This window comes from Typopeltis vanoorti, chromosome 14 (assembly GCF_054136105.1).
Source record: "Typopeltis vanoorti isolate ZY-2024b chromosome 14, IOZ_Tvanoo_1.0, whole genome shotgun sequence".
NCBI classification, from domain to species: domain Eukaryota; kingdom Metazoa; phylum Arthropoda; class Arachnida; order Uropygi; family Thelyphonidae; genus Typopeltis; species Typopeltis vanoorti.
In genome coordinates, this window is record NC_143562.1 from 65524350 (window position 1) to 65545455 (window position 21106).

Below are 21106 nucleotides of genomic sequence, written 5' to 3' on the forward strand. Positions count from 1 at the left end.
AAAAGCATATGACCAATGGTGGTGCCGTGAGGATCTGTGCTTGGACCATTATTGTTTAATTTGTACAAAATGATATAGGAAATGATTTGAAGAGAAATATTCAGCTGTTTGCTGCTGCAAAGTTGGGTGGTATACCAGTTAATCAAGGTGATGCAGAGAGCTTGCAAGACGATTTAAATGAATAGACTATCTACTTGTTTGGTTATTTGAAATTACAGCTGAAGCAACTTAGATAATGAAACCAATATATTATGTGTATTAATTGTGTGTTCTAATAGCTGGTATGCCTGCTTTGCAGGATGAAACCCTGAGTTTCCAGGATGAAAAACACTGCTACCTCTGTATGGACAAAAGATAATGGATGCAAGTTTAATGTGGAAAAGTGTAAAGTTATGCATTTTGGGATAAAAAGATTACAAACTGTACCACATTGATGAAACTGTATTCCAGGAAATTGATGAAGCTAGGGACTTGGATGTGTTGGTAGATAGAGACCTGAAGTTCAGTGGGCATATCGCTAAGGTTATCAAGGTAGCTCATAGGATTACTTGGTTATTGAAAAACACATATGCAAAAATAAAGAAGTTACCATTCCTCTTTATAAAGGCTTGATACATCCACGTCTGGATTGCTGTGCTTAGGTCTGGTCATCTGGATTTCTTTGTGATGAGAAAGTGGTTGCAAAGATTGCGAGGCTAGTGACCAAGTTGGTAAGTGGTCTGTGGAATGTCTTCTATGATGATAGAAGTTTGTGGGTTGCAAAAGAGAGGATATAATATTTAAGTTACTAAAAGAATTTTATAGGATTAATGCAGGGGAAATATTTCAGCAATTGGCTAGGAATGGTAGAAAAAGAGGTCATCTCTGGAAATTAAGAGAGTGGTTAAGAAGGATGTGAGGACTAAATTTTTTGGTTGAAGAATGGAATACATTGCCAGAGTCGGTTGTGAGCATTTTGTCTGTCAATGAGTTCAAGGAGAAATATGATAAATATTGTGTGGATAGTTTGGGTCTCCCATGATGAGTCTTCACATGGAGGTGTCTGTATAACAATACAGACAAGTATTGTTATACATAACTAATCATGCTCTGCATTTTGCAGCAATGCTCTAGCACAATAAGAATTTTAATATTTTTAATAAAACGTTGTCATTTGGGGGCGGGGGAGTTTTTTGGGTGTTGAGATTGCAAAATTTACTACTGAAGTACCAATAATTTTTCTTTTTATGTGACTCAATCATGATTGATTGACATAAATAAACCTATCACACATTTATTTTCAAGGATAGGTATCTATAAAGCCCACTTGAGAGATCAAACATGGAACTTCTACTCCAAGCCACTTCAGGTATTCAGTAAGGTGGTGGTGGTTTCACACCGGGCAAGGAAATTCATTTAGCATCTAAAGATGTTCAAAAAATATCCCACAGTAAGATATGAATCTATAGCCTATTAGTTAGAGAGCAGAAGCACTATCCAATTAGCCAAACAAGCCAGCAGAAAAACATAAATGCAAACTGAAAATTGTTACTAAAAATACCATGCTTTATTACTAACTAGCTGAACCTTTACAACAATTTTTTTTGTACAGTCATTACAAAAAAAATTATTACAACAGAACATCACAAACAAATCCTTACTGAGAAGAACTCAGTCAACAGAAAGCCTAGCAGCATGCCATATAGATTAAATCAGACTGACAAGAATGTTCAGTTATGATCGTGTAAATTATCATAACTTATCAAATCAGGAATTTGATAAATATCATAAATTATGAAATCAGGAATCATGTAAATTACACATATCACTAATCTCAGGCAAAGAGAATACATTAACACTATATTGTGCAATTTAAGGATATGTATATACAATGATTTAGTAATGTCTACAGACACAGGTTATTCCAAAATGATTAGCTCATTTTGGAATTTTCTATGCTTTCTAAAAACTAACTATGCATAAAAATAAGTAAATTTCATGAAACATAAAATTAATAATTATTAGACAGTCTGCCATGGTGTCCTTATGTTATATGAAAACACTTTTCTGCATCTTTTGTTGAAAATTACAAGAAAATACTAATCATTTAACTCAACATTATCATGTTTAATTCCTAGTTCTATGAAATAAACATACAGAACTTACTTTAAAAAAAAAAAAAAATATATATATATATATATATATATATATATATATATATTCATGGAAAAATGAAAAGTTACTAGATTACTTTAAATATACTTTTAAGTACTTTCTTACTTATATAATGAACATATTTAGAGAAGGCAGTTAAAAATATCTTAATATTTTGTTTATATTAATAATAATACTGTTCTACACTTCAGGCAACAACTTCAAAAAATTCTGTTCCCTAGCCTTAAAAACAGAGAATGGGATGAGACTGCAGACAAAGTTTTCTGTGGAGTGCAGCAACACTCCTCTTAAAGAAAAACCTAACTTTCAAGCATGTAACAGGGACAACTCATACTGCAACTTAACTAGAGCCGAGTTTTAAAACAAGATTTTGGTCCAAGAAGAAATACTAAATTTTTGAAACAAGTTTAACAGTTACAGAATTATTATTCCTCATTATAAATTTCTTTAATAAGCTTTTAGTACACATTAAATTAAAAACACTTCCTTGGGTATACACACTAAAATGCTACAGAATTTTTTTATGTTAGCACCATACATGAGAGGGTTTATGCTGAACCCATACACAAGAAGTTGGTTGATCAACTTATAGTACATTAATATCAGCAAATAAGTTAATAAATATTATTTTCTTATCATTCTGTGTTGTCATCAATACCGTGAAAATAAATAACGTACTGTGAACACATAAGCCTTTCTATGCGTTTTCTATAGTACATTAGTATCATATATGGATAGTAGGATGGCAAAGGAGGAACTTCTTTACATTTGATTTAAAAGCCTATATACTGTATTCTTCGGGGAACACATCAGGGAGAAGACTGTTCTACAATACAGCAGGGATGGAGGAGGAGAAAAAGAAACTTGTTCTGTGGGTTTCAAGGCATACTGTGAACGGATCTTGGACAGCAGCTGCACATGTTCCAACAGACTTAGTACTGAGTGAGGGAATTATTGATACTATTTCAGGTAAATATTTGCCATTGAAATATTTATAGAATACACATAATGCAGAAACCAAATGTCTGTGCGAAAGTGGGAGAAGTGAGCTGGTAAGAGATGGGTCACTAATCAAATTACTCTCCTCTGTATTGAATCAAGCATTTTGAGAGAGTTCTTAAGGGGGGGGGGGCACTCCAAATGTGAGAACAGTATTCAGTAGCTGGGCAAATTTGTGATTATAAGGTTAACAGCTGTTCAGATGTGAAGTAACATCTTGGGCAAAAGAGAAATCCTAGTTTTTTAGAAGCTGAGGATGCAATGGTTGTGATGTGTTTATGCCAGGAGAGGCTTGATGTCAAGGTAATTCCAAGAAGAGAGATCTCAATCTTGTCTGGAAATTTGAGTGTTGTCAAAAATAATATTGAGAGAAAATGGTTCTTTTTTTTTTTGTGAGAAATAAGACAGAACTGGGTTTTACTAGCATTGAAATTGACGAGGTTATCTGAACCCCATTGGAGGATGGCTTGGAGATCGGAATTGAAGGCAATAATAGTTGATGTTCTGTAGGTTGAGGTGAGTTGTGTAGGGTAAGGTTTATCAAATGAAAGGGAGGAGTGCAATGTGTTGTCATCTGCAAACTGTACTGGGTTGCAGGTCAACTGAAGTAGGTCACTGATATGTAGAAGGAAGAGGGTTGGTGAGAGAACAGAACCTTATGGAACCCTGGCATTAGTTGAATGGTGAGAGGATAAGGAACCATCTACCATCACACATCGTGCATGCAGACAGAAAGCTGGCAATTCAACTACAGAAGTCCTGAGACAGACCAAATGATGGAAGTTTGCTTAATAAGTTTTTGTGCCAGACCCTGTCAAAAGCTTTGGAGATATCAAGTGCAACCACTTGAGATTCACCAAACTTCTCCATAGCATTTGTCCAGAGATGGGTGATATATGTGAGTAGATCTCCAGTTCATCGGCAGCAATGGAATCCATACTGGTTGTCATTTATCAGTTGGGTGATACCTTCGAGGTAGTTTAGAAGTTGGGAACTGATGGTTTTCTCCATTACTTTAGACAGAACTGAGATGAGTGAGATAGGGCACTAGTTAAACAGCAGTGATTTGTCACCCTTCTTGGGAATGGGTTGAATATAAACCAATTTTCAGACTGTGAGATAGATACCAGTGGAATAAGATACAAGCGACATAGAATAGGAGTCAGTCCTGGTGCACAAGCCAGTTCTAGTGTACCTTTAGGACAATTCGGGGCCAGAAGACTTTTTTGTATCTAATTTGGACAACATTTATCTGATCTGTTTCTGGCCAAAGGATATAGGGGGTATTGTATGTTGGGCATCTGGAATGGTTGGGAGGCATTTACGATTGTCACTTATGCATACATTGGAAGCAAGGTGTGAAGCCATGAGATTAGCTTTCTCTGTGGGACAATGATGCAATAGAGCCATCTGAGTATGATGGGGGAATAGTGTTGGGCAAAAGTTACGACCAATTGCTTTGGCAAGAGACCAAAAGGCTCAGCTGCAAGTTTCCTGCTTTTTGCTCTTTTTGAACCTCTGTTTTGGAAGCATTGATAGTTTTCTTGCATCTATTTCAGGCTTGAGTATAATCAATAAAGGAGGATGGAGTTCTTGATGTGAACCAGTTATGTTATGCTTTGATTTTTCATTTGTACAGCAGCACATCTCTTGGAGAACCAGGGTTTAGTTAGGAGATGACAGTTCAATAGTCCAACCATGGGAAGAGGTTGGTGGGTCAACCTATAGTAAATTAGTATCTTGTATGGGAAGATGAATATAAGGTAAACAATTTGTTGATGATCTATCTTTGTTCAGTTCAAGCAGTCAAACAAAGTGATTTCCCTAACTTAGTGTAGTGTACACAGTGAAATGAGACTAGGTGGTGGCATAATTATAGCTTCAAGTTAAGAGTATCAATGTGCAGATAACATACACAATTGCAAGTTTCTCAGTTATAAAATCATGAAATTATTTCAATTAACCTTAAAGATGTGATTATTTAAGATAATACCAAATCGAAATATGGGCAACTCAATTCTGTATTTTCTGAGATAAGTAATTTTGGTTACAACTGCATCATTTATTGCTTTCGTTCTGTGACATACTTTCCATAATATATTCACTTAAAAATATTCATGCTCTTTAATATTTCAAAGTAGCATATACTAGAACTTTTTTTTTAAACTTTAGTTTCCAAAACTTTTCAGTTTTCACATTTTCCTTTTCAAAATCTATTGCCCATTTGATTCATCATTTTCCTTGTTTACTGGTTTTATTAATGCATTATTATCAACACCATTCTTTTACCACATGTTCTTGGCCCAATCCAGTTTGGCTTCAAATATTTTGTAATCATCTCCTTTCACAAATATACAACCAAGTATGTCTTAAATTTTTCAGTGGTAGTTAAAATTTCATATTAGTATTAACTGAGTCTCTGGTTGGAGATATGGGTTAGTTCCATTCCCCAACTATTTGCTAAACAATTAGGTAACATGAAACTTTAGTTTCAGAAAATCCATGTACTAGCATACACTAATTATAAACAAATCATACAGGCACACAACAATTAAGTTATAATGTGAAAGTAATCTATACATTGCATACTAGTTTGTTCTTTAATAACTACCTAGTTCTGACTTACTAGAAATAAGTGATCAAGTTTTTTTCAGTTATCATTTACATAAACTCTGAATGCATTTAAAAAATGTAATTTTTTTGTGGGCAAGAAGGCATTAAAATTAAATTTTAAATATTCGTTTTAGAAAAATCAAATAACTTTTTTCTCCAGATTATAGAACTTAATAACTTTCAAAATTCTCCATGGTAGTATATTTCATTTAAAAAAAAAAAAAAAAAAACTCTTGCAAAGCCAGCTATTTGTATTTGCTGCTTGTCCAGCTGGGATTTATTTTGGGCAGTATGAGGTAATTTCAAAAAAATACTGCTTAATTTTTTTTTCTAGAACCCAGCAGAAACTATTCAGACTACTATCAAAAAAAATCGTTTCAAAATTAATATTAAAAGGACAAAAATTCAGTGAAAATGTTTTTTTCCTCCTCAGTATGTATATGCCAATGACTTGTGTTTTAAAACTAACATCTAAATAAGTTTTATGATTGAGTTTTGAAGGAAAAAAAAAATGGTCTTTTTCGTGAAAATGATAATGGATGTATTACTATGTTATTATTATGATGCAAGGGCACCCATCATGGGAGGTCTACTAACATCAATGCTAATGATTATTTGCATAATACTAGTCATATCTTGCTCTGGACTACTTCATCAGTGAATGAGCTAGTTAGTGAATGGGTTGCCAGAGTCACAAAACTGGCTCTGGCAACCCATTCTACTCATTTACCACTTTTCAAGGAAAAATTCCAGTCCTCTTGCCCTTGCTAACTACTCTTACTTAATTTCCAGGGAGGACCCCTAGCTTTCCCCACACTAGTCATGCAATGAAAAATTTCTTCCATATCAATAAAATCTATCAAATAAAACCCCTATAAAACTCCAAAACATCTAATAAAACAACCCTAAGCAAATTATATAGCTCCAAAATGCATAACCTTACACTCTGCCAATGTAACCATTGGCCAAACTGCCAGTTTATTTATGTCATCATACAATATTTCAATGTCATCTTTACTGACACGGAATTTTGCATCATTCGGCAAACAAATGAATATTTCCACTCTGATCATTTCCTATCTTATTAACGTAAAAGCAAGATAGTAATGAATCGAATAGAGGGCCCTAGAGCATGCAAGTAATCACAGGCCTTCTGCTGTACTCTACTCCTGAATAAACTACTGTCCAGTATCTCTTTATCCACATCAACTTCATATCCATCCCTATTTTTTTTTTTGCTGGAATTTATTATCAGAATTTCATATAGTATTCTTGTCAAAAGCCTCTGCATTATGAATGTAGTCATTACCTTTTATCCAACTCAGCTGTCACTTTATTATAAAAAATAAGTTACTTCATGTACAATGAAGTAACTTATTTTTAAATTTGTATTTATAAATTGGTGATAAAATAACATTTTATGATGAAATATAGCATTTCTTTATAGCAAAACATACTTAGATTACATTCCTTCTCCCTTTTTAAAAGGGGATGGAAATATTCATAATCAACTATTCCTGTTAGCATTAAAAAAAAAGTTGGATTTTCTTTAAATTTCTTTCTAATCAAATTTTTTATCTTTAAAACATTTAATGCATGTGTGTGTAAACAAAGAGGATAAATATTAAAATTTAATGTCCCCAGTTTTAGCTTATAATTATATGCTTTTCAGTATTTCTATCAGTTTGTCAACAGTTTTTCCTCGAATTTTTTTAGTGTTTTACGGCCCTAATCAAACAGTAAACAAGTATATGTAATGTTATCAATAAATAGAAGCATTTCAAAAGTAATACTGATGATGCTCTATTAATCAGCTGAAATGATATCTAATATTTTTATATTATGATGAAATTATATCAATGATAAACAGAATATTATTTTCAATATACTTCCTTTTAAATTATAATTTACATAAATTTTTAAGTTTCGTAGCATATAATTTTTTGAAATATTCCCTTTAATTTTCTTTCCCCATACTGCAACAGTTACTAAGTTTCTGTCATACTTTGTTAGCACAGCATCCGAGTGAAGCGCGGTACAACGATCGAGTCAGGTGAGTCATTCATTATTCAATTTTGCATTTTAAAATGAAAGCATGCTTACCTCGCCACTTACTGCAGCTGGCGAGTTTTCTATAACTTCATATATCACAGGAGGACAGTCTGAACCAGAACCACCAAAAATTGAAAATCCATAACCAAACGAATCACTCCTTTTTAACTGAACAACTTTTAGTTGCTCCTCCATGATGGATCTGAAAGATACTATTGTGACTGCCCTCTGTTGGACATGTGAAGAAACTGAAGGTGACAGATAAGGAAATGGGCGGTGCAAAGGAACGTTAAAAATGTAATCGCTACCTAGGATACGTAATTTAAACACCGGAAGCAGAAATACCGAAGACGAAGTCTTTTAATCGTGTATTATTGTTTCAATACTAAGGAAAACGGAAAATTCTGAATTAGAATTAGATATGTATTGCAAATATATGAATGTGAAGAGATTACTTGGACTCCTACTCTTGGAAGAAACTAGTCTCAATATCATCTTTCAAGGGACAAAAGAATTTGTATGTATCGTTTACTTTTATACTAAAAGATGAAAAAAGGAAAATTATAGAGTACAACTCTTTTATATCATATAATACCGTGAACAAGGTCAGAGATATCAGAAGGATCAACGTTCGAATCCAGGAGAAAGTTTGTTTATATCAGTGAACTGTGAAGTGCATTATAATTCACTTGAAATTTGCATTTTATTATATAATAAGAAACACATTCGTAACCATGTAATTTATCTAGTCTAGTTCATTCTCAAAGGACTACTGACCCATGCCTTGCGGCTAGTTACATTGACCTAGAAATAGTAACCTACTGCTAAAATTGCACGTTAGGCCTATGATGCAACGATGTATTATTGACATGTCAGTTTGCCTTGATCAAACCGTGTGTGTGTTCGTGCGAAGCGATATCTGTATCTTCGGTACTTATGATATACACATATCTTCCTGTGACCACATTGAGGGAAATGAAACGGGGTGAAATGATTTTACGTACTCGTTTATTTTTAGGCTTAGGTAATAGTGTTTACTCACGTACTGTCTACAAGTAAAAATTATATCTCAATGAATGTATTCGCTTTGTAAGGATTAAAAGATTTAATTTGATAATCGATTTTAAGTAGTAGATCTGTTATCTTTTGCATGCTGCCGGTTTCATGGTGTTTATGTTTGCTCTGAGGAAACGTGTGTTTCCTTTGCCAACGTGGCTTGGAAAACATCTCATGCCTACTGCTTCTTTAAGTGGATTTCGTCAAATTTATGATAGAAATGTGTATATTAAATGTAACTTAAACCATTGTACACATCGCATGATTCATCAGTCTGCCCATAGGTAAGCTTATATTTTTAATATTAAATAAAATAAATGTTCTTTCTATTTGTTTTAACTGTAATGCTGAAGATTCTTATCAATAACATTATTATACAAACACATGTTGGAGTGAAGACTCATCAAGGGATTATGCAGAATTTTTAAGACTTTTTTTTGTTAGATGCGTCTGGTTAACAGAAATTAACAGAGTAATAGAAACTTAATTTAAAAATGCTGTGTGCAAAATATAACTTGATAAGTAAAAGAAAACATGGGCAGTGATAAAATGTTCTTCCACAGCATTTTTTTTTTTAAGACAACATTAAATTATGTTATTTGTGGTGTTATACTTAATATTCATATTTTAGCATCCTAAATATTTTATTTGAATATAATATATATTATAAAGGATTTAAGTGAGTTTTAAATATTGATATTATGTAGAAGTGACTGGAAGTTTTTAAATAGCTATATATCATTATCTATACTTTTTTATTATTTTTTGATCACTAGAATTTAAAGTGATAGAAATTAAAATGGAAAAGATTAATCTTAAACGCAAAATGTATTATACCAATATCTGAGAAAACTTTATCAAGAAAGCAATTAGCAAATTGCTTTCTTGACAGAGTTGGGGAGAAATTGTTTAACATTTTTTATGAATTGAAAAGTAAAAGCTGATCAAATCAGAAACCAGACAAATAATAACCAATTTTGACAAAAACTGTTGATAGGAAACTAGTACAGAAATATTATTATTATTACATGACATCTCCAGGGAGTCCAAAGACTCATAGAGAGAGAGAGCACCTATCACCAACTACAACAAACCACAACTGCCATCATCATCTATACCAATGCCATCTACTGCCCACCACCACTAGCATTTTCACAGACAATCACAAACATCCATGCCCATGGTAGGATTCGAACCCACAGCCTGGAGAGTGGATATGCTAACCAATTGACCAACCACACTGGCTTAATAATATAATATATATATATATATATATATATATAAAACAGGGTCTGCTATTTTACATGATGTGACTTTTCGCAGAGCCTGACGTTGAGGGAAAAATGTATTTATGTCTGTAGATGTATGTGTTTACTAGGCCGGTATGTCTGTTTTGAGGGATGAAAACCTTGAGTTATCGAGAGAAAAAACTCTCCACCTCTGTATGAGAACTGACTAACTCACCTTTAGTCGAGAAAGAGAGACCAGATTATAATAACGTTTATAATTATAATAATTAATATAATATATTATAATGTTATAATAATGAAGTGTAAAGAGGGTAAAATTATTCCGATTCATAACGGAGATGGTAAGGCTTGGACTTTGAATTATAGGCCAGTCTGTGTGTCTGAAGTTGTGATTAAGATGTTAGAGAGGTTAGTTAGGCCCAAGATTCAGGATTGGGTTGACAACAGAAAAATACTCTTTGCTGGTCAGCATGAATTTGTTAAAGGAAGATCATGTTTTAGCATTCTGCTTACTTTTTATAATAAAATGACAAATGCATTGGTTAAGGTTGTTGCATACACAGTGGTATATTTATATTTTGCAAAGGCCTTTGATAGATTTCCATATGACAAACTAGTAATTAAATTGGAACAGATGGGGCTGAACAGTAGATTAGTTTGCTAGATTCGAGATTGGCTGTTTGATAAGTATCAGCGAGTGGTCTACGGAAGAGCGGTATCCCAGAAGAGGAAAGTTATTAGTGGTGCACCCCGAGGGTCTGTTTTGGATCCACTGCTGTTTAATTTGTATGTAAATTATATCGAGAGAGATCTGAATGGTGATATGCAATTGTTTGCAGATGATGCAAAGTTGGGGAGAGCTATCAGGCGTAGAATGGATGCTGTGGTTTTGCAAGAGGACTTGAATACACTAGCTGAAAGAGTAAACAAGTGGGGATGTTAATTCAGTGTTGTAATGTGTAAGGTATAGATGTGATTGTGAACAAGGGCATAAAATTTTGGGGACATGTTGCAAAAACTGTGAGGACAGCACTGCAGATAATGGGAATGATGTGGAGGGCACTGACATGTAGAAGTAAGGATATTATGGTTTCCTTGATCAGGCCACATATGGATTATTGTGCACAGATTTGGTCACCTGGTTTTCAAAAAGATGAAGATGTATTGGAAAAGGTCCAGAGATGATTAACTAAGGTGGAGGTGGTTTCTGGTCTCTGGAATGTTGAGTATGAAGACAGATTGAGAAAATGCAATTTGTAGAAATCGGTGGATAGAAGGAGAAGAAGAGATATGATCGAGACACATAAGCTTTTAAGAGGTTATTACCAGATTAATGTCAGGGAGGTTTTGCATAAAATGGGTCATTGGCATACCCAGGGGGGGGCCTGAGGGCCCCCAAAAAAAAAGAAAAAGGAAAAAAACACTAGAAAATTTTTCTATAAATCTTTTCCTAATTAAAATTAATTTTTTATTTATGTTGTGTCATGCCTTCTATTTCTATACTACTTATGAATTAGTGGTCACATAAGGTGGGAATACCCTATAGCTCTCAGGAATCACAGCTACCGTGAATACAAGGTGAATGAGGTAGTGCTCAGGCGAACCGAGTGCTACTTTGTTTGTCCCAGCTGGTGCCGAGAAGATCACGGGTTTCTTGTATTGGCGATCACTGCAGATGCTCTGTCATAGGTCATATGCAATGTGTAGTGTCTATTCTCAAATTGTCTACTCAACTCGTCCCTCTGCCAAAGATTAAATCCTGAGTGCGCCACTGGAATGGGTGAAGACAGGGAGAAAACAAGAGATCATCCCTGGAAGCTATATAAGGAGAGGATGAGGAGCAGGTTTTTCGCATGGAGAGTGGTGAATGATTTGAATGCATTTCCCAAGAGTGTGGTGAGTGCAGAGACAGTGAGCATATTTAAGGCACAATATAATAACCTGTGTGCGTGTAACAGAGTGCCCTCTCATGATGAGTCTTTGACTTCATGAAGGTTTTTTATAATAATAATGTATGTTGAACTGTTATAATATCTGGTATAAACTCTTGGAGGGTATACACTGGAAATCGATATTTTTCTAACTGAATTCTGAATCCCATCTACATATGTTATTTAAAATTTGTTTTAAATAGCTTGATGCACAGATTATTTTCTCCAGGGAGGGGATAAAAGAGAGAGAAGAAAGAGAGGAGACTGACAAAATATTGCTCAATTTGCATTTTTAGCTTTCATAGAAAGCTAAAAATGAGAAAGCATCTGGAATGATGGTATAACAGCAATGACTATTAAACATGGAATAAAAGAGCTTTGGGAAACAGCTGTTAAATATCTGTAATAGAGCTCTAGCTACATCCACCATTTCATCACAATGAAGAGAAGGCATAATAATACCAGTATCAAAAAAAAGCAATCTAAACAACTCAGAAAATTAGAGAAGAATCACTACCTCCTGCCACACTGAAAATCTATAACGGGATGCTTCGAAACCAAATTTAACCATATTAAACATCTCTTCTGCTCAAAATTCATGCAGTTTTTTTTTGAAAAAAACAAACAAACAGAAGCACTGTTGAACACACCAGTGTCGTAGAAGGTTGCTAGAAGTAGGCAAAAGATAAAAGCCTTCCTTTAATCTTAAACTTCTTAGATTTCTCAAAAGTCTTCAGTTCAATATATACACAACAGATGTTCAAAATCATCAGTTATTATGGCATACTTTTAAAAATAATCAAAGTAATAGCAGAATTGAATCAGAATTACTATGCAAGAGTAATGGCTAATGAGAGCTATCTTATTTCTACTGGAGCAAGGAGACTCTTTGATATCTTATCTTTTTATTATTACCCTTGATTATGTATTCAAACTCACAGGAAATGGGTTGGAATAACTCTTGAAGATTCAGCAGGACAAACCCACATAAGCAGTCTCTGCTTTTCAGATGATGGTGTGCTGATTGACTGTAACATTGACTGCCAAAATCACATAGATAATTTACATAAAAATGCAACACTGATTGGATTGGCTGTTAACAGCAGTAAAACTGAAGTCCTAAAGAACAGAAGTAAATATTAGGCTATATGACCACACTCTTGAAGAAATAAATGATTCTTGGTACCTTGGTTCCTATATCGATACTTTGACATAATGAAAAGAAAGCACAAAGTTCTTCAATTCCATAAAAGCCTGCCTAATATCATTAAATTTAATTTCATCACTACAAATACCTAAATTCATCTGTACAAAGCCACCAGTCAAGCCATATTTACATATGGTTCCCAGACATGAACATCACTACTCAACGAGCAATTAGTATCATCAATAGTGGAGACCACCAGAGGCTTGCCATCGAAGCTACTAACAGAGTCTTTATGACTATACGCACGCATGCTTCGGGAAAAGTCCCTGGACCCTGGGTAGAAAGTATCGGGCTGTGATAGCTTCATCCCTTCATTATTCCCTGCATGAAAGCTGTGGGGGTGTGCTTGTCAAAGATGCGTAGGGATGCAAGTGGCCTAAGTTGTACTTAGGCTACCAAAATGAGACTTAATCAAGGCAGTCTTCCATTTTAAGAGCTTGGGTAGCTCAGTGTAAGTGGTGTTTACACCTCTCAGTGATAAACCACTAAAAGAAAGAGTCAAGAGTTCGATTCTAGTCACCGCCTAAAGGAACGTTTTTGATGCCAGCCTGGTTGGCCGAGTGGTTAGCATATCCACTCTCCAGCCAGAAGGCTGGGGATTCGAATCTCGCCATGGGCATGGATGTTTGTGATTGTCTGTGGAAATACCAGTGGTGGTTAGATGGTGTTGGTGTAGGTGCAGTCAGCTTGTGATTGAATGGTGGAGATGGAGTCGTAGAGCCCACCCTCGATGAGTCCTTGGACTCCCTGGAGGTGTCAATAATAATAGAACAATTGAGAGAACATGCATTCACTCAGCATTAAGGTACACAGACACATAAAAGCTAGCAAAGATCCCGAATAGAAACAATTCAGAAAAATCAGCTGTAAGGTGGTTGAGATACCACCTCAACTTAGATATCTACCTTCACTAATGATCAGTACTCGCTCTCTGCAGGCCAATTTTAATGGACAGAGAAGAAGAGGAAGACCAAGAGAACAGTTCCGGAACTACATAAACTTCTTTTTGAAAATGAGACTCATGAACTATTTGGCACAAAACAGAGCAACTTGGCTTATTTCCATTTAATAGACTATCTCCATAAGATGTTATATAAACATTTCTGTATATATTTCCTTGTTTGTACATGAATAAATGGTTATTATTATTATGTATATCCATCCACTCAGTTAGCCTAATGGCTTTGCGTTTCGCAACCACATACCTGGGGAAGGAGTGTCCTAGGTTCGATTCCCGTCGGTGACGTGAGGAGCTGAAGGATCTTCCTCAGCAATAGCCAAGTTAGCTGGTCTTGGGCATGGACAGCAGGGTTTTTCTGCCAGGTTATCTGAGGTTTTTCACCCTGCAAGCAGGCAAACCGGCCTCATGAACACACACAGGGATACAGTCAGGAATACTTAGAGGCATAGGGCTGGCCATCTTATCCTCGTATTTCGGTTACGAAATCCAGGCATGCTTGGAAGGTTGTGGGCCTTAAAGGCCTGTTAAAGCCATTGGGATAGATTATGTATATCCTATTCTGTCCATAGCCATATGCATGGAATAGAATGCTAATCCTTATTCCATGTGTGTGCTATATCTGCAAATGTACAGTATGATCAAAATTAAAATATCCCTGTTTAAGGCCTTGTGGAGCACCATCCAGTGATCCAAATGCTGTGAAACTTTGCAGGAATAGATTTTGCATCATGTGGAAGTCATATCTGAGAAAAAGATGAGAAAAAAAAAAGAAGAAGAAAGTAGTTCCAAAATTCACCACTGGGGCATTGTAAATATCAAATGCATGAAAATTGCATATCATGCAACTCAGCAGGTGCCAAGATGGTTTAAAAAGAGGGACACAGGATTTTTCCATTCATTCTGGTTGTTAATACCATCCACAGCGATTGCACTAACCTTGCCCCAACGCACTTTGCTTATGAAGCTGTACTATGTAAACAATTTCAATGCCGTTGCTGCACACCATGAATTTCATCACCTAAACAAATGTTGATGAGGTCTTCTATCTCCTTGTGCTCTGCACCAAATGATTAGTTCATTCTGAGGAAACAGGATCATTGGGAGTTAGATCTGGCAGAGGTCACAACCCAATCAGTTAACAAGTGAATGAAGTTGCTACTTCATTGTGAAGCAGGCCATGCATGACAGCATTGGTTCCTGGAGTGCACCTTACACAACTGTATGAAAAATTCTATGGAAGATACTGCATTTTCAATCCATTCAAGATAACCCTGATGCAGAAAGTTGCGTCTGCCAGACTTTGATAGTCAACTGACATTCGCTTTAACAATCCTTGCTTGAGTGGAGTTGGACACTATGTGGCCATGGATGATTTTGTGGGGAGACGAGGCTCACTCCAGCCTCGTGGGCTACAGCAAACCCACGTGTAATCTAACAAATTCTTTTGCATTTACCCAAAATTACTGTCTGGTGCAGGTTTACAGCTTTGTTTATCATTGGACCATTCTTCTTTTTGCCAGTCCGGTGCTGTGACCTGCTCAATTACTGCTGAGAGGTATCACAATATGATAAACAATTTTGTTGTGCAACAGCTACAGTAGTGCCTGCGCATGGATTTAGTAATTTTCATGTAGGATGGAGCCCCTTCACACAACATTCGATCCATATAGGAGATTCTTTGAGAACATTTCATAGAAGCCAGAGTGATCAGCCATGTGTTTCCCACTGCATGGCCACCTTGTTTTCACTTGTGAATTCTGGCTCTGGGGATTTCTCAAAGATTATTATCCTGATAATTTGCCAGTGTTGAAAGACAGCATAACACAGCATGTGTGTGCAACATCAGCCACAACCAGCTACCTTCTGCCATTGAACATACTGGGAAGGGCAGCACATTGAACAGTGTAGCCCATGAATGGGTAATAAAAGTGAATAAAAATGTCTTATTTATGCTTGTTGCTTTTCTCCTTCTTACATACTCAGAAAAATTACTACATTCAGTACATCGTACAGCATCTGCTGGCGGTGAATTTTGGAACTACTATGTTTTCTCAGATATCAATTCTGTATGAGTTTAACAGCATTTGGATCACTAGGTGGTACTACATAATGGCTTACACAGGGTTGCTTTAATTCTGATCATCCTGTACTTATTCATTTGCTGATTTACCTGTTTTACATGAGAAAACCCTGTTTTATTAGCATAATCAGTTCAGCATATCATAAATTGATCATAATAGTTCAATCATACTGGTGATTAGATACTGAACAATTTATGATTGAACTATTAAACTGGTGATTGGATACTGAAAAAATGAGGCACACAGTAGGCCATATATGACTTGATCAAGGTACCTGAAACTATAACCTCTTTACTTGTACATGTCAATGGCCTCACGATTGTCATAATCCATTGTGTTGTCCTTATAATTCTAGCAACACAGATCCTAAATTTCAAGTTCTTGTCTATCATCATCCCAGATTCCTCATCTTTTGCAAATCCTTATAGATTTACCTATGTATTGTATGCAGAGTAGGGTTTTGAATTCTGCATTCCAAATCCTTACTTTCCAAATTTCAAAATCTTACACTTCTCAACATTGAATTATATAATTTAATTACTTTTTTTTTATAATTATATTTACTTAGAAATTTTAAATCTTTTGTGAGTGTGTATTTAAGTGTATACATACATATACATATTGATGGTCTGCATTCAGAGTACTATTGCACACAGTTTTATTATTATAGCTAAATGTCAGTGGTTTTGAAACTCGGTATATAACAGTCAACTTCTGTTATATACCAAGTTTCAAAACCACCAGTTATATCCAGTGACATGTGTCCAAGTTCTCTCGCTCTATGTCATTCATGCAGCATGAGTCTTCTTCTTTCTTTCGTCATCTGTGTGGATGATGAGGCCGAATAAACTCTTTCCACTTCTGTCTCTGGAGAATGCGAACAATTCTGTCCAGTTTAGTGTCTCCTGTTGTGATTTGGTTTTCAGGTCCTCATTTATTTTGTCTATCCATCTAATTCTGGGCCGTCCTTTGGATTTTTTACCTTCCATCATTGTATACAGGGCTTTAGTTGGTAATCTTTCTGTTCCCATGGCCACATGACCAAACGATCACAGTCTTCTTTCTTGGATTTTGTCTATTATTGTTATTTCTTGTTTTAGTCATTTCCTTATTAACATTTCCAGTTTAGTGTCTCTTGTTGTGATTTGGTTTTCAGGTCCCCTTGTATTTTGTCTATCCATCTAATTCTAGGCCATCCTTTGGATCTTTTACTTTCCATCATTGTATACAGGGCTTTAGTTGGTAATCTTTCTGTTCCCATTCTGGTCACATGGCCAAACCATCACAGTCTTCTTTGGATTTTGTCTATTATTGTTATTTCTTGTTTTAGTCATTTCCTTATTAACATTTCCAGTTTAGTGTCTCTTGTTGTGATTTGGTTTTCAGGTCCTCTTTTATTTTATCTATCCATCTAATTCTGGGCTGTCCTTTGGATCTTTTACCTTCCATCATTGTATACAGGGCTTTAGTTGGTAATCTTTCTGTTCCCATTCTGGTCACGTGGCCAAACCATCACAGTCTTCTTTCTTGGATTTTGTCTATTATTGTTATTTCTTGTTTTAGTCATTTCCTTATTAACATTTCCAGTTTAGTGTCTCTTGTTGTGATTTGGTTTTCAGGTCCCCTTTTATTTTGTCTATCCATCTAATTCTAGGCCATCCTTTGGATCTTTTACTTTCCATCATTGTATACAGGGCTTTAGTTGGTAATCTTTCTGTTCCCATTCTGGTCACATGGCCAAACCATCACAGTCTTCTTTGGATTTTGTCTATTATTGTTATTTCTTGTTTTAGTCATTTCCTTAGTAACATTTCCTCATTAACATTTCCAGTTTAGTGTCTCTTGTTGTGATTTGGTTTTCAGGTCCTCTTTTATTTTATCTATCCATCTAATTCTGGGCTGTCCTTTGGATCTTTTACCTTCCATCATTGTATACAGGGCTTTAGTTGGTAATCTTTCTGTTCCCATTCTGGTCACGTGGCCAAACCATCACAGTCTTCTTTCTTGGATTTTGTCTATTATTGTTATTTCTTGTTTTAGTCATTTCCTTATGCCTTTGTTTCTTAGTCTATCCAGCAGAGATACTCCATTAATCTTCTTAACGAACCCATTTCAGTAGTTATAATTTTTTCTCTTCAGCTTTTTTGAGATTCTAGCATTCACTTCCATAGAGAAGTATTGGGAGGACCATTGTTTCATAGATTCTTACTGTTGTTACTTGTTTGATGTCTTGTGACTTCCATATTTTATTTAGTCATCCAGAAGCTTGGGATGCTTGACTAATTTGTCTGTTTATATCTTTTGTGATTTCACCTTTGTACTCAATTATTCCTCCAAGGTAGGTGAAGTTTTCTACCTGTTCTAGATTCTTACTATTGATTTCAGTTTTCAGATTGGTGTTTCATTTTCCTATTTGCATAATTTTTGTTCTGTCTATATTTAGGTTTAATCCAAATTTTATACATTCTTCCTTTATTTTATCAGAAATTCATTGTAGATCTTCTGTGCTTGCAAGTAATGCAATGTCATCTGCAAATTTTAAATTGCATGAGTATATACAGTTAATATTAGTCATGCCTCTACTCACTGAAACATTCAGTGATGTGGTACATATCTGCATATTATTCATAATTGATGTACATAGCAAAATGCATTCTATGCATGTGAGCAAAAATTTAGAGCAGCATTGACTGACTTCTAAAATTTTAATGAATTTTTCTATTGCACCTTCAGATCCATAAGTATGTTATAATTCCAGCTATGATAAAAAATATATTTATATAAGGAACAGAAATCAGATAGGAATTATTTTATTTTTTTTAATATAAAGCTAATATACACATCTCTTCATGTATAAGAACACTGTACATGTTCAGCATTGTTGTACAAATGTAAAACAATGATTGCCTAGTGCATTTGATAGGTGTCTGATTCATCCATTCATTCTATCTCCTTGGGCCTGCTGAAAAATCATATTTCACATAATACTGTTTTCTACAAAGTTTCCTCTGTTCTTCTTATTCAGACATTATTGTAAATAAATAAGTTTCCTTATTTATTTACAGTAATGAAAATAAAAATGTGTTGTATATTGAAACTTTTTAATCCTTCCACTTCCTTCTTCCTCATTTATAATTATCATTTTTTATTTTGAGATCTTGTAATCTTATGTCTATCCCCCCACCCCAGTCATTTGAATGAAGAAGAAATGTGTAAGTTGGCTATTGCTAATATATAACATTGTGAAGCTTCTTATTTTGCAGTATTTATCAGGTAATCTTGGGAAATAAGAAATATGAAGAGAGCTGTTCTTTATTCAAAGAACAACATTTTAATGGTTCTTTCTTAATAATAAATGTTATTTAAAAAATGTAAAGAATGTTATATTTGTAATGAATAGAAGCAGCTGAAGTGTATTCATCTATTTTATTTAGCATGAAGATGAACCAGTCAGTGTATAATTATCCAGTATTTTATTTGGCAATCATGAATTGAAAACTGCCTACAGTCAACTTCTTTTATTGGACTTCATGGATTGTCTGGCAGAAATATGTAATAACCAGAGTCTGTTATATCTGATGTATGGTGAAATAACATTTTAATTAATAGAACATGAATATGACATTTTCATTTGTACTGCATATGTACATACTACCGTTATGATGGATATTTTTAAGTATACATTTACTATATGGATCATAATTAGCAATATGATGGATATTTTTAAGAATACATTTACTATCAAAGATTTCTGTATACAATATGTGAATATTATATACAGAATATAATTTCTGTATACAATATTTAAAACATATTTTAAAAATATGGTATATAACAATATTTCATATAACAAACAATAAAGACTTTTTCTTTTTTTTTTTTGAATGAATGCATAATTGCATATTTTATTAGATAACCAAAAGCACATATTCATTTTATATAAGTTGTATATCACTTTAAAAAAAATAATTTATTACTTAGAGCTTGTTTTTTGCAACTGAAATCACATCTTTTTCAGTTCCTTTTTAGTAGAAAGATACATTCAGAACAAAACATGCTCCAGGTCAGAAAGACTTTGGTTTATAATCCCCTCTAGGATTTAATGAACTTTCATAAGTGTTTCAGGTGGAGTTGAGCTACCTAGTTTTATACAAAGGTGGTAGAGAAAACTTGTTGGAAAATCCACTGCATATATCTCATGGTCTCTTAATTGCCTTATCACAGTGCTAACTAATGATTTTTTCTTTCTTTTTCACCTGAAAGAGATAAGATCTTGTTCAAACTGGATACCAAAATAATCTGGTCTTAATAGCATTCCTCCAGTTGTTCTAAAGTTTATGTCACAGAGTGGACTCCTTTTCACAGAACCTTTTAATTTCTTCTATTCAACTGATATCTATCCAGAAACTTGAAAATTAGCCCATATTCAGCCCATTCTTGAGAAGGACTGCAAATATTTTCCATAAGAAAAATTATGAAAATATATGAACAGGGCACATCTGAAAAAATAGCTAGAATTAAAAAAAGGAAAAGAAAAAAAAATACACTCTGTGCACTGCTTTCAGACTTCACTTGAAGCTGACTATCCTTGTCCATTCTCCTAACTTCTTCCTCTCTCATTTCCTCATGTATATAGAGTTCCTTGTTCCTACAAGTTAGCTTACTATGGACAGATAGGAGGATCAGCCACCATCCACATCGAAGAACATAAAAATTGCATCTGTAATCATGACTTATGGGCTGTCAGATTTAGTGGACCATGCTTTGGCTACTGCACACTGAATCTAATGGAAATTAAATAA

At 34.6% G+C, this 21106-nt stretch overlaps 2 protein-coding genes and 1 non-coding gene across 5 annotated transcripts in view; 2 read left to right on the plus strand and 1 right to left on the minus strand.

The window, feature by feature from the left end:
* LOC150099548 (uncharacterized) overlaps positions 1-8013 on the minus strand; it is a 569663-nt gene extending 561650 nt beyond the window's left edge. For 2 of the 3 annotated variants that reach the window (XM_090403425.1, XM_090403424.1), the window contains exon 1: positions 7870-8013. In XM_090403425.1, coding sequence (XP_090259551.1) covers positions 7870-8013 — 144 coding nt within the window. The remainder of the gene's footprint in view (positions 1-7869) is intronic. The other variant, XM_090403426.1, reaches the window with a different exon arrangement.
* Positions 8014-8098: 85 nt separating this feature from the next.
* The window catches only part of Nmdmc (NAD-dependent methylenetetrahydrofolate dehydrogenase), a 140493-nt gene continuing 127485 nt past the window's right edge, over positions 8099-21106 (plus strand). Inside the window, exon 1 of the mRNA XM_090403339.1 lies at positions 8099-9158. Coding sequence (XP_090259465.1) covers positions 8983-9158 — 176 coding nt within the window. The 5' untranslated portion in view covers positions 8099-8982. The remainder of the gene's footprint in view (positions 9159-21106) is intronic.
* Positions 13451-13685, plus strand: LOC150099550 (RNase MRP). Its single transcript, XR_016549431.1, has one exon.